At 39.2% G+C, this 10,896-nt stretch overlaps 2 protein-coding genes across 4 annotated transcripts in view; both read right to left on the bottom strand.

Annotated features, from left to right (window-relative positions):
- Window positions 1–1,102, bottom strand: part of pggt1b (protein geranylgeranyltransferase type I, beta subunit) — a 15,710-nt gene extending 14,608 nt beyond the window's left edge. The window contains exons 1-2 of the mRNA XM_019259926.2: window positions 951–1,102; window positions 373–491 (exon numbers count right to left, since the gene is read on the bottom strand). Coding sequence (XP_019115471.1) covers window positions 373–491; window positions 951–1,078 — 247 coding nt within the window. The 5' untranslated portion in view covers window positions 1,079–1,102. The remainder of the gene's footprint in view (window positions 1–372; window positions 492–950) is intronic.
- An 803-nt stretch (window positions 1,103–1,905) lies between these two features.
- Window positions 1,906–6,826, bottom strand: ccdc112 (coiled-coil domain containing 112). 3 transcript variants are annotated; one of them, XM_010731264.3, is made up of 14 exons: window positions 6,707–6,826; window positions 5,691–5,806; window positions 5,408–5,529; window positions 4,943–5,032; window positions 4,604–4,679; window positions 4,207–4,333; window positions 3,874–3,990; window positions 3,612–3,749; window positions 3,193–3,314; window positions 2,845–2,971; window positions 2,535–2,702; window positions 2,353–2,451; window positions 2,157–2,275; window positions 1,906–2,053 (listed from the first exon to the last, which is right to left on the bottom strand). In XM_010731264.3, the coding sequence occupies exons 1-14, from the start codon at window positions 6,749–6,751 to the stop codon at window positions 2,023–2,025; spliced, it is 1,497 nt and encodes a 498-aa protein (XP_010729566.3). In that variant the 5' UTR covers window positions 6,752–6,826; the 3' UTR covers window positions 1,906–2,022. The 3 variants fall into 3 exon arrangements, with proteins under 3 accessions (XP_010729566.3, XP_019115428.2, XP_027133778.1); XM_019259883.2 differs by having other exon boundaries at window positions 5,691–5,803; XM_027277977.1 differs by lacking the exon at window positions 6,707–6,826 and adding an exon at window positions 6,588–6,700 and having other exon boundaries at window positions 5,691–5,803.
- Between the last annotated feature and the right edge of the window lie 4,070 nt (window positions 6,827–10,896).

Raw genomic sequence — 10,896 nt, 5'->3', positions numbered from 1 at the left:
GTGTTTTCATATTGAATATTCACTTGTGGTTAAAGGTCAACAGGTCGTCAAGGTGCGATGTGACACTGCAGCATACAGTACATGAAAGAAATCTACACATAACATTAAACACACATAGAAATGAGCCAACAGGTGTATTTGTATAAAATTGTATAATAAATATTCCTTTAACATGAACTCTGCTTCCTCATTGGACCTACCTCACCTACCTAACATTCATCATTTCAACATTTCATCCAGGTATTTGTCCCTACTGTATAGATGTTCAGAGCCGAGCAATGGAGGATGAGACTGGATACTGTTAATAAATAAATAAATAAATAAATAAATAAATAAATAAATAAATAAAAAGTGAGAAGATGTGACACTTACGGTCCTCTGTGGGCAAAACCTGTAGTGAGTAGATCCACTCTATCATTAAATTTCTATCAATCACATCCAGAGCGTCGAGCACATCCAGACCAGACAAGGCAAAGAAAATGATGGTTAACCTGGAAAGAAAGGCAGCAAGCAATGGTCATTAATTATTACTGATTTAATACTGATGCACACATGAGCTGCAGTAATGGCATGGGCAGAAGATGCTCAACAAATCAGAGGCAATGTAAACAACTCAATTAGATAAACCAGCTGTTTGTTCTCCATCCAAGTGGAGATGTTTAAGTCAACAAACCAAGTTTTACATGAAGTTTAGAGCTTTGTTCCTCTAATACAAACTAATAAACGTCGACAGACACGTTTCACGGAGGGTGTGGTGCCCGGGAAACGTGAGGGCAGAGCTCAGTTTCCTGTTTTACTGCAGCCAAAACCACCACAACTTCACTGAGATCAGCAAGGACGCTGTGCTAAGCTAAGTAGCATCAGGCTCCATTCAAAACGGTTAGCCCGGATGCTAGTTCCTCAACAAAACACCCAAATCAGAGCAAAATGTTTCGCTCCGGTTCTCGTACCTGGTTGTTTCCAGCGAGGCGTACCTCTCGGGTAACACCTGAAGTGTTCTCTGGAAGAAGCGTACATGTCTATCTCTTAAAAAGTCTATTTGCTCAAATTCTTCAAACTGGCTCTCCTCTTCCGCCATCTTTGCATCCGCACCTATGAGGAATCTTTTCCTGTTCGCCTGGTTTTCAAAATAAAAGCACACACACACACACACACACACACACACACACACACACACACACGCACGCTACAGCGCTACACTGTATGACTTTAGGGCAGGGGTGTCCAAACTTCTTTTTAAAGAGGGCCAATACTTACATTTTAAAGATGAAAAACAATAAAAAGTTACATGAATTACTCTTCTGTGACAATAGATAGATAGATTTCCTCTGCTGCTGTAACAAGTAAATTTCCCCGTGGTGAAATGAATAAAGTATATCTAATCTAATCTAATCTAATCTAATGAAATAGAGACTTCTGCCGGCCGACAAGGTTTTATTTTCTTTGCAAAGAAAAGGTCAATTTAACAGCGAGTGGTCAAAGATGAAGAAAAGACCCAGAATATGGGGACACCTAGATATTTATACCTGAGGGACACTCCTTTCACACCCCTTTGTCTGCTGCTAAAAATTTTATTTTCATTGTTTTTAACAAAGAAGAACTTGTATGGAATACATTAAACCTGCATGAAGATAGATAGATAGATAGATAGATAGATAGATAGATAGATAGATAGATAGATAGATAGATAGATAGATAGATAGATAGATAGATAGATCCTACAACCCTAGCAGGAATATATTATAAAAACATGACCCGTGGACATGAAATCTGAATATGATGTGATCTGACCGTGACTGGCTGTCAGACCGGACTAATAACTCCACCGTTTAAACAGAGCAAAAATAAACCACCATAGACAAACTATAATTACAAGATTTTATTGAAAATTCAATAAAGATAAAATAAAGATTCAAATAAAGGCACAATTTGATTGAGGTGCATACATTTTCAATAAAATCTAATGTCTATAAAAACAGAATATTGCATTGAATGCATTTCAGGACTGTCCATCGCTGCTCCTCACAGGCCTTGTCTCCAAGTGGGCACAGCTCTGCAACAAAACAACAGTAATTTCAGTGATTCAGCAAGCAATCGCTCATCATTACTTAATACAAACTTGAATTAGCTACTGTAAAAATCAAGGGCAATCAGACCTGTGAAACATCTGTAACATAGGCCCTCCTCCTGACGGTCCAATGTGTTTCATTCTCTCGTCCCATCCCTTAGTGGGACGAGTTAGCCTGGAGGGGTCTCTGCTGATGTGAGTGTCCACCTGAATTAAGAACAAATAAGCATCAGCAGAGATTGCCTGATGGTATGTGACCGATTCATTCGCTGTACAACACTTACCCTCTCCTTCAGCTTAGCAGCGATTCTCCTCTGCCTTTCCTCTTCCTCTTTTTCCCTCAGCTGCTTTTCCTGAAGTTTTGCCTCCACCTTGTGAAGATCCTGCAGAAAGGCAGAGACAAGCTTAGCGGTACCAACATTAGCCCACTCCAAAACAAGTAGTTGTGCCTCTCTGTGACTCGTACCCTTTCACTAAAGCGTTTGAGTCCCTTTGCTGCCTCCTTTCTCCTCTCCTCCATCTCCCTCTGTTCCTCCTCTATCCTCCTCATCCTTTCTTCCTCCTCCTGCTCGTTCCTCAGTCGTAGCTGCTCTTCAACGATTAGTTTCACCTCCAGTTGGCGGCGACGTTCTTCCTGGTAAACAAAAATGATTTCGATTAGTAAGGTATGTCCTTGATTTTTGTTGTAAATAAATCAAACAATACTCACACATACTAACACAGAAGCACTATCACTGATGATAAATCATCACATAAATAACCACGAGTCAAAGCACCTTTGCCCGTCTCCTCTTTTGTATCTCCTCAGCCAGTCTCTGCTCCTCTTCCTGTTCCTCGAGCCTTCTCCTCTCCTCCCTCCACTCCTCCAGTCGCCGGGCTGCCTCCCTCTTCTCCTCCTCAATCCTAAAACAGAAGAGGACCGAACGCACTAAAACAAACATAATACCAAGGTGGCAAAAACAAACAGTCCCCATACACACCTTTATTAAAGCAGACTAATTAAACAGTTTGGGTGCTCATCAGATCTGATGAACATCTCACAGCTTAGTCATGGATTCAACATTGGCTCCATTTTGTCTTTCTGTTTTGTTTTGTTTTTTAATTTTATTCTATTTTTGACTCACCTGAGTCGGTAGGCCTGGCTCTTGTACTCCTTCTCCCTCCTTTCTGCCTCCACTGCCTCCTCCTGACTCTGGATCCTGGTCTGGCGTTCTTGATGCTTGCTGGCTTTCCAACGCTGAATAGCCTGGGTATGGTGTGAAGACAGGTAGCAAAAAAATGAAGCCACAAAAAAACTTGAGATCATATTTCTAACTGGGAAATAAAGGTTTACAAGCACTGTAAGCACACTATTGGAAACCATTCTATTTATAGCGAAGGTTGAACTATATTTTACATACAAGCTGGTGGAGTAAAGATGACTCTGCTGCTTTAACTGTAGCAAATGTGTCCTCCACCCAACATCAAGCGTTCTCAAAGGCAAGACACAACAGGCCTTTCTTAAAACTGTAGTAATGACGAACGTTTTGTCACAGTTCTTCACCTCTCTCTTTCTGTCTTGTAGGTAGATCAGCTCCTGATGCCAGTCCTCATGTTGCTCAATCTCCTCTAATGTTTTAGCAGGCAAGTATAGTTTGGCCTCTTTCCTGTAAGCGGGTTTCCCACTGTGCTTTGTCCAGACCTGCAAATCAAACAGATTAGAGTAATACAGACAGGAATCTTGGAGAAATCGACCTTTGGCTTGGCGTCTGCTCAAGTTGCCCGAAGCAAAAAGTTGAACACTGATTTCAACAGCAATGTCTTACTTTGAGAAAGGCTTGGTGGTCATATTGGTCCCAGCCACCATAAAGGCCTCCGGTCTTCTGCAGAAAAGCCTCCAGTGCTCTGACCTCTGCAGGGAGGTCTCTGTCTGGGGGTTTGGTCTTATGGAAAAGATAAGTGTTGTATGGTCAGAAAAACTTGGAACGAGATAAATATTATATATATTCTGTCGATTCCTAACTATATAAGACAGATTATACACTTATACAAAACATGTATTTTCTGTCTTTTGCGCAGTCATATCTTATAAATATTAACAGCATTTATTATATCACATTTCTGGACTCCAGAAAGGAGCGAAACAAGTGGAGACGGACCTTAGCGTTGGGAGCTGTGGGTAGTTTGGGGTCTGTTTTGACAGCAAGGCTCCAGTTTTCAATCTTCTTCTCATAAGCTGTGATCTCCTGCCTGCACGTCCGGTCCTCCTTTAAAAGTTCCTCAAAGCTGAGAGGAGCAGAGAAACACACATTTAAATTAAAATTTTAAATTGCAATACATGTATTTATTCCCAGTGTGGTGCAAACACTGAGTTTATGTTTGAACAATCTTCCAGGACATTTCAACATTTTCTCTCAGTTTGGAAACCTCTGTAAGATGCAGGCTCCCACGTGTCCTGGATAACCATTTTCCAGGACACGTGGGAGTCTGCATCTTACAGAGGTTTCCATTTTTCTGGTTAGTGAGTTGAATTTAGTCTAAAGTGTATCCCATTACCTAGACCGCTGTTCCTCCTTTAGGCTGTTAATTGAGATTTCCACCTCTGACATTATTTCTTTCAGTCTTTCGATCACTGAAAACCAAAGCAGAAATTATTAACAATCTATCCCAAAACAATCTTATTTTCATTTATACTCTCATAATATTATAATCAGTATGTTTTTAATTGAGCAGCACACTTCTTTACAATAGCATCTTTTATACTGCTGTAACACAGTGACACATACATTGATATCAACGGTTGCAAGAAGTACTAAATCTCTCTCAAGATGAGTGAATGTTACATTGTATAGTTGCTTTAAGGCAGTATGAAGAAACCCTGCTGGATGCACTTACACTCAGGAGTTGGCTTCACATCTATTAGTTGTCTCTGAAATTTCCTAACGCCATTATGAATCTTCACCAGCTGCTTCTTAAGATTCATCTCTAAAGAAAAAACAAAAAAACATTAAGAATAGCAGTTTTTTTTTATCAAAGTATTGAGATGGATGTTTCCTTTTTCTTTACTGCTATGAATCCATTTCCAGGGAGTATTTAGAGAAGGCCATCACAGACAAAAGGAAAACAGTGTTTTATAGCTCATGGTAATAACACAGTCACCCTGTTACATTAAAATGTCAAGAGGAAATGTTAAAAAAAACCCTTTAAGATCAGATTCTTTAACACCATCATGACTTAATGACTTTCTTCAGTTTGACTTTTTTTTCTTACTTGTAAGTGATTTATCATCAATCTTGTGTATTCAAACTACTGTAACAAGTGTATTTCACTGGCGTGGGATCATCTTATAGAAAGACTCACTCTCAGCATTTCTTTGGTCCTCCAGCATCTTCTCGTACTCCTCCAGTTCTCCGGACACGTCTGTCCAGCCATTCTTTCTGCACTGAACAATCAGCGTCCTTTCTTTCTCCAACTTTTCAATCCTGGGAGAGAAATAAAAGGGTTTATTACACGAATGTCCGGCGAATACATATTGGCGTCAGATCTTCACATAGTACTGGTAAAAGACTGATTTGATGACATGTCTGTGGGTAGGTTTGGATGTCATTTCATTGTGGGGTTAAATGTTGTGACAGTCACTTACTGCCTCCTGTTCTTCTCTGCTTCTCGGACAAACTCTGCACTTTTCTGTCTGTCTGGCTTTTGATCCACGCTGTCAGATGTGCAGGGCTGCTGGACACTGCAGTCTCCATCTGCCTGCTCAAATTCATTCAGTGAAAGCACAGGTACAAAATAAATCAATAATAATCCAACAGCGCCCTACTTTGTTCTTCAATGTGCAGCCATGGGTAACCAAAATACTCAAATTAATAAATACTAATTAATTGCAACTATACACATTATTAACTACAGTGTTTTTGTAGCTAAACACTCAAGTCAGCAGCAGCTTCTCTTTCCCATAACATAGCTGACAGACTGCAGTAACGCTATACACTAAAATTCAGTGCCCGTCTACATCGGTTTGTACGGTAAAGCGTGTGAGCGGCTTCACGGTGCCTTCAAGTGCACCTCGGAAACTCAGAAATCAGAAAATTATCTATTTTCTAAGACACATTATGCAGATTTAGAAAAGTCAATGAATAAACAACTGACAACAACTCCACCTGGTTTTTGTTCTACACGTCCCCAGCTACTTCTGGGGTGAATTTAAAGTTCTTTTACTGTACCATTTTCTAATAAAGTGATGCTGAAATCATACACAATGTATGGTGACATATGCAGATTTAGAAAAGTCATTAAATAAACAAATCAAATTGTTTTCTGACAACTCCACCTGATTCTTGTTCTATATGTCCCCAGCTACTTCAAGTTATTTTACTGCACCATTTTCTCATAATGATGCTGAAATCACACAATTTCCGAGGTGCACTTGAAGGCACCATGAAGCCGCTCACAGGCTTTACCGTACAAACTGATGTAGGCGGGCACTAGATTTTAAAGTGTAGATAGCGTTACCGCAGTCTCAGCTACTCCTCCTTACCGTACTCCACCTCTCCTGAACATTTTAGACATTTGAGACACTCATAATGTCGCAGACTGACACAAATCGTGTTTGTCTAGCACAGAAACAAGTGGAATAAACGAGTCTTTGATAGCTACCGAGCAATGTTTATCAGCGGGCGGTGTGGTTGCTAGGGTGGCCATCTTCTTCTTTGGTGTTTAATCGGCAGTCGGCATCCTTAACGTTGCTCTTACTGCCATCTGCTGGACTTTACTTTCTTTCTTATTCCTCCTCTGTTATGTTCTCCTTTAATTAGCAGAATGTGGAAAAATCTAGGGTCAACTGACCCTAGATTTTTCCACATTCTGCTTTACTCTTGAATTTATTTTCCACTGCCTTTCGCAGCCCTGTATCCATCACTCCCCCTTTCACATGCGTTTCTTTCTCCCCACGGTCACAGTGACCAGTTAGATGTTTCCTATTGTGCTTTTCAGTTTACGGTGCCCTCTTCTTATTCTGCTCATGATTACTTGTTCTGTTCTGTTTTCTCCATTACATCCTACTCTCCTCTTTGTAACTTATATAAATGTCTCCATTTTTCTTCTGCTTCTTCCAGTGTTGATTTCACTGATTGTTTATTTCCTTCCATATTCTGCTTTTGATAATTTTATGTTCCTTTTCTCCTCCTCCTCCTCCTGCTCTTTGAAGCTGGTATCACGTGGTTTGTTTTTATGTTATTAAATGAGTTATTTTAATCAGAATCACAATCAGAAATACTTTATTAATCCCCGCAGGGAAATAGTTTTTGTTACCGCAGCTCCCAGATGGTAAGTGAGATAGTGAGTGATAGCAAGAAAACAAAACTTTAACAATATACACCTATACAATATCCTATTTTAACACTATATACACACACATGTATAAATAACAGTTAAATAAAACCAGTAACAGTAAAATAAAAAAAAACAAGTAACAGTGAACTATGCAATATGTAAATATAAAACCTTATAAAGAACTTGTTCTTTGAGAGACTGTACAGAGAGAATAGACACTGATCGTATAAAGTGCAGTATGCATGCATGAGAAAATTGCACTTATTGCACAAGCCAGTTCGATGGCTACTGGACTTGACTTAGAGATCGATTAAATCAGTTCATTTAAGATTAGTTCATTTTAAATTAACTCAAGGATTCAAGGATTCAAGGTGTTTTATTGTCATTGCAGCACATGTAAAACATGGGATGAAACGAAATTGGTTTCCCCTGGTCCCGGAGCAGCCCGATATTATGTAATCATCTAAAATACTAAAATATGAGTCAACAACATTAACTTCTTCTTCATGATATTTTGAATCCAGTGCCTTCTTTGCCTTCTCAGGTGTACTCATTCTGTCTGCTGCTTCTCATGTATTTCTGGAAGGTTTTTAACACTACAGTACTTTTAATTTTAACTGTATGTTAATTTAATTGTATTTATTTGTTATGTACCTGTTATGTATTGTTTTTACGGCTTTATTGTAAAGCACTTTGGGTACCGTCTGGCTATTGTAAAGGGCTATACAAATAAACTTGATTTGATTTGACTTTGTGTCCTCATATTTATGATACTGTAACATAACATACTCTGTTTTTTTTTTGTTTTTTTTATTGCTCACAATGTTGTTTTATAATGAACAAAACTATCTTTATTTATTATAACATGCTTGTCATGTACTCCTGTAGTTAGTGAATCAGACCAGCAGAGGGTACTGCTCATCATAAGTCAAGTGTACCAGCCTGTTTGACTGGACTAGACTGGAGCATATTAGCTCCCACGAGATCCCAATGATTGGGCTACATGGGAGACAAACCACATATAACCAGGAGATTGTAACCATGACTACAGACTTACATTAACCAGAGTGCTTAGCCTTAACCAGATGGTTTGTTTTTCATGACCACAGTCTTTCTCAGATGACTTATTTTTCTGTGAGATATTCAGACTGAAAGGGTCTAAAAAAACTGGAATCAGCCTATAAAATACTCATCATGTGTATGTTTCTAATAGCTGAATGCAAACTCCCCACAGATTGCAAAACTTTTCTACTTGAGGGCGACATTTAATATACTCTCTGCAGCCCAGAAACATCAGAGTGCACCCTGCTACAACTGGATGGTTAGAGTTCCCTACGCATCTCACTCTCTCAAATAACTGCCTATCTACCAAGGCCTTGGTTATTTCTGTAACAGCCTTTTTATGATCGCCAACAGCTATAATTATTATGAGAGCCGGCCAAGTGACAGTCAGAGAGAAAAGAGGAGAGAGAAAGAGAGAGTGAGAGGGAGTAAAAATAGAAACCTGAATCCATTATTGAGTGCAGATATTGGGGATGGTCTCTCCCATGGGTGCAGAGGCAGAGTTGTCATCGCAACATAAATAGCAACCGCTCTCCCTAATGAAGAGTGTTATAATTTCCTGTCTTCATCATCAGTCAAGGGACTCACTTAATTTGATAAACGAGGCAATCGGGTGAACCTTCAACTGGTTGGCATAACAAAACAGGCAAAACATACTGGTTTGAAGTAGGGGGTTTCCACACACAGTATATTTGGGAACAAAAATATAAATGTCAAGCAGATGTGAAATTTAGGTCAGCCCTAAAATAAACCACTCTTCCTTCTTTGTCATTTTGTATTTTTGTAGGACTTTGTGAGGAAAACACTTTGACTTATGTGTCTTTTTTAAAAATGTGTGATAACAAGCAGAAATAAATTAAAACTTAAATTCTTAACTCAAAGGTCAACTAACTATTCCTTTCCAGCTGCATCTCACAGCTTTTCTTAGATAGAGTCTGCTCAGTTGCTATAGGGATAGCACAGTTGTCCTAACCCTGATGAAGTTAACAGGTGGTCGTATGACTTCTGTGTCTCACAATCGCAGCGGTGGAAGCAGTTCTTTTACTCCAGTAAAAGTAGCAATACGACCGTTTGGAAATACAGGTACAAGTCCTGCATTCAAACTTTTTAAGTACAAGCGCACAAATATTAGCACAAAAATGTAAAGAACATTTCATTAGACATTCATTAAACTTGTGTACTTTGTATAGTGCTGGGTAGCTTCTATACTATTAATAAATATATATAATAATATATAATGATACATTGTAATACTGTTGTTGAATTATTGTAAATGTGTTGTATTAATTATCAGAATCTACAAAGTAACTAAAGCTGTAAAATAACTAGTGAAGTAAAAGTATAAAATGGAAATACTTAATTAAAGTACAAGTACACAGTGAGTATATTTATACTATACTACAATACTTGAGTGAGTGACTCTACTCACCTACTCTTCACCACTGCACATGACTCAAAAATGACAGCTGAGTAAACTCGATCCCCATGAGGAAGATCTCAGGAGACAGTATAAAACTCAGGGAAGAACAAGGTTGTGAGTAAGTTCTTATTATTTTTGTCAAATCTTTTTTTTGACACTTTCTCTCACAAAATGTTCCCTCAAATCTTCTTTTACATTTGGAACAGAACCTGAAATTTGCATTTGTGAAGTCTGATCATTCACATTCAAACTTGAGTTGAAACTATGTATCCGTGACCCGAGGAATCTAACGTAGACGAGTCGAGATAGGAGGAAAAGTGGGAAAGACGTGACCTTTGACCTCTGCAGGAGTTAATAGCCTATTTGGAAATGTTATGAGACCTGATCCCTGTAAACCGAGAGGTCAGTTTTGCATTCATGAACGGAGGAACGTTGAGCTTTCCCCCCCCTGCCAGTTCTTTGAATTAGACATGCTTATTTAAGACATCTGCCACTGTGTTTATGTGAGTGTGTGTGTGTTTCTAGTGGGAGAGCCTGAGTTGCACTCTTACACCTCAGGTGAGTGTGTTTACACGTGTAAACCCTCCATCCTGCTTTTACTAGACAAGTGTGTTTTAAGTCAACATGCCTACTTTTATGAGGGTTAACTATGTGGACAAACACATAAACAACATGCACAGACAAAAGTGCATACTTGTATTGACACACACACACTTCCACCACACACAATTTGTTCTTACACCTGACCAGTGGTGTAATTGTATACGGTGTTAAAAAAAAGCAACATGATCTAGTTACGTCCTGCACATGTCGGGTATGTTGGACTCAGACAGGCACATGCGTCCATGTATGCGTGAGTGTGTGTATGTACAGGTCAGTAAATTACTTGAGCGTTGTGTGGAGCTTGGGAAGGCAGGGGGAAAGTGATCACACTAATGACTTCTCCTGCTGTGCATCAGACTCGTACCCTCTCTCTCGCTCTCTGTGTCTCTGAATGACGTCAACACATCAACACTTGTCTGAATGCACCTTT

This window comes from Larimichthys crocea, chromosome III, assembly GCF_000972845.2.
Source record: "Larimichthys crocea isolate SSNF chromosome III, L_crocea_2.0, whole genome shotgun sequence".
NCBI lineage: Eukaryota > Metazoa > Chordata > Actinopteri > Sciaenidae > Larimichthys > Larimichthys crocea.
This window is presented reverse-complemented; position numbering and strand designations above follow the sequence as displayed.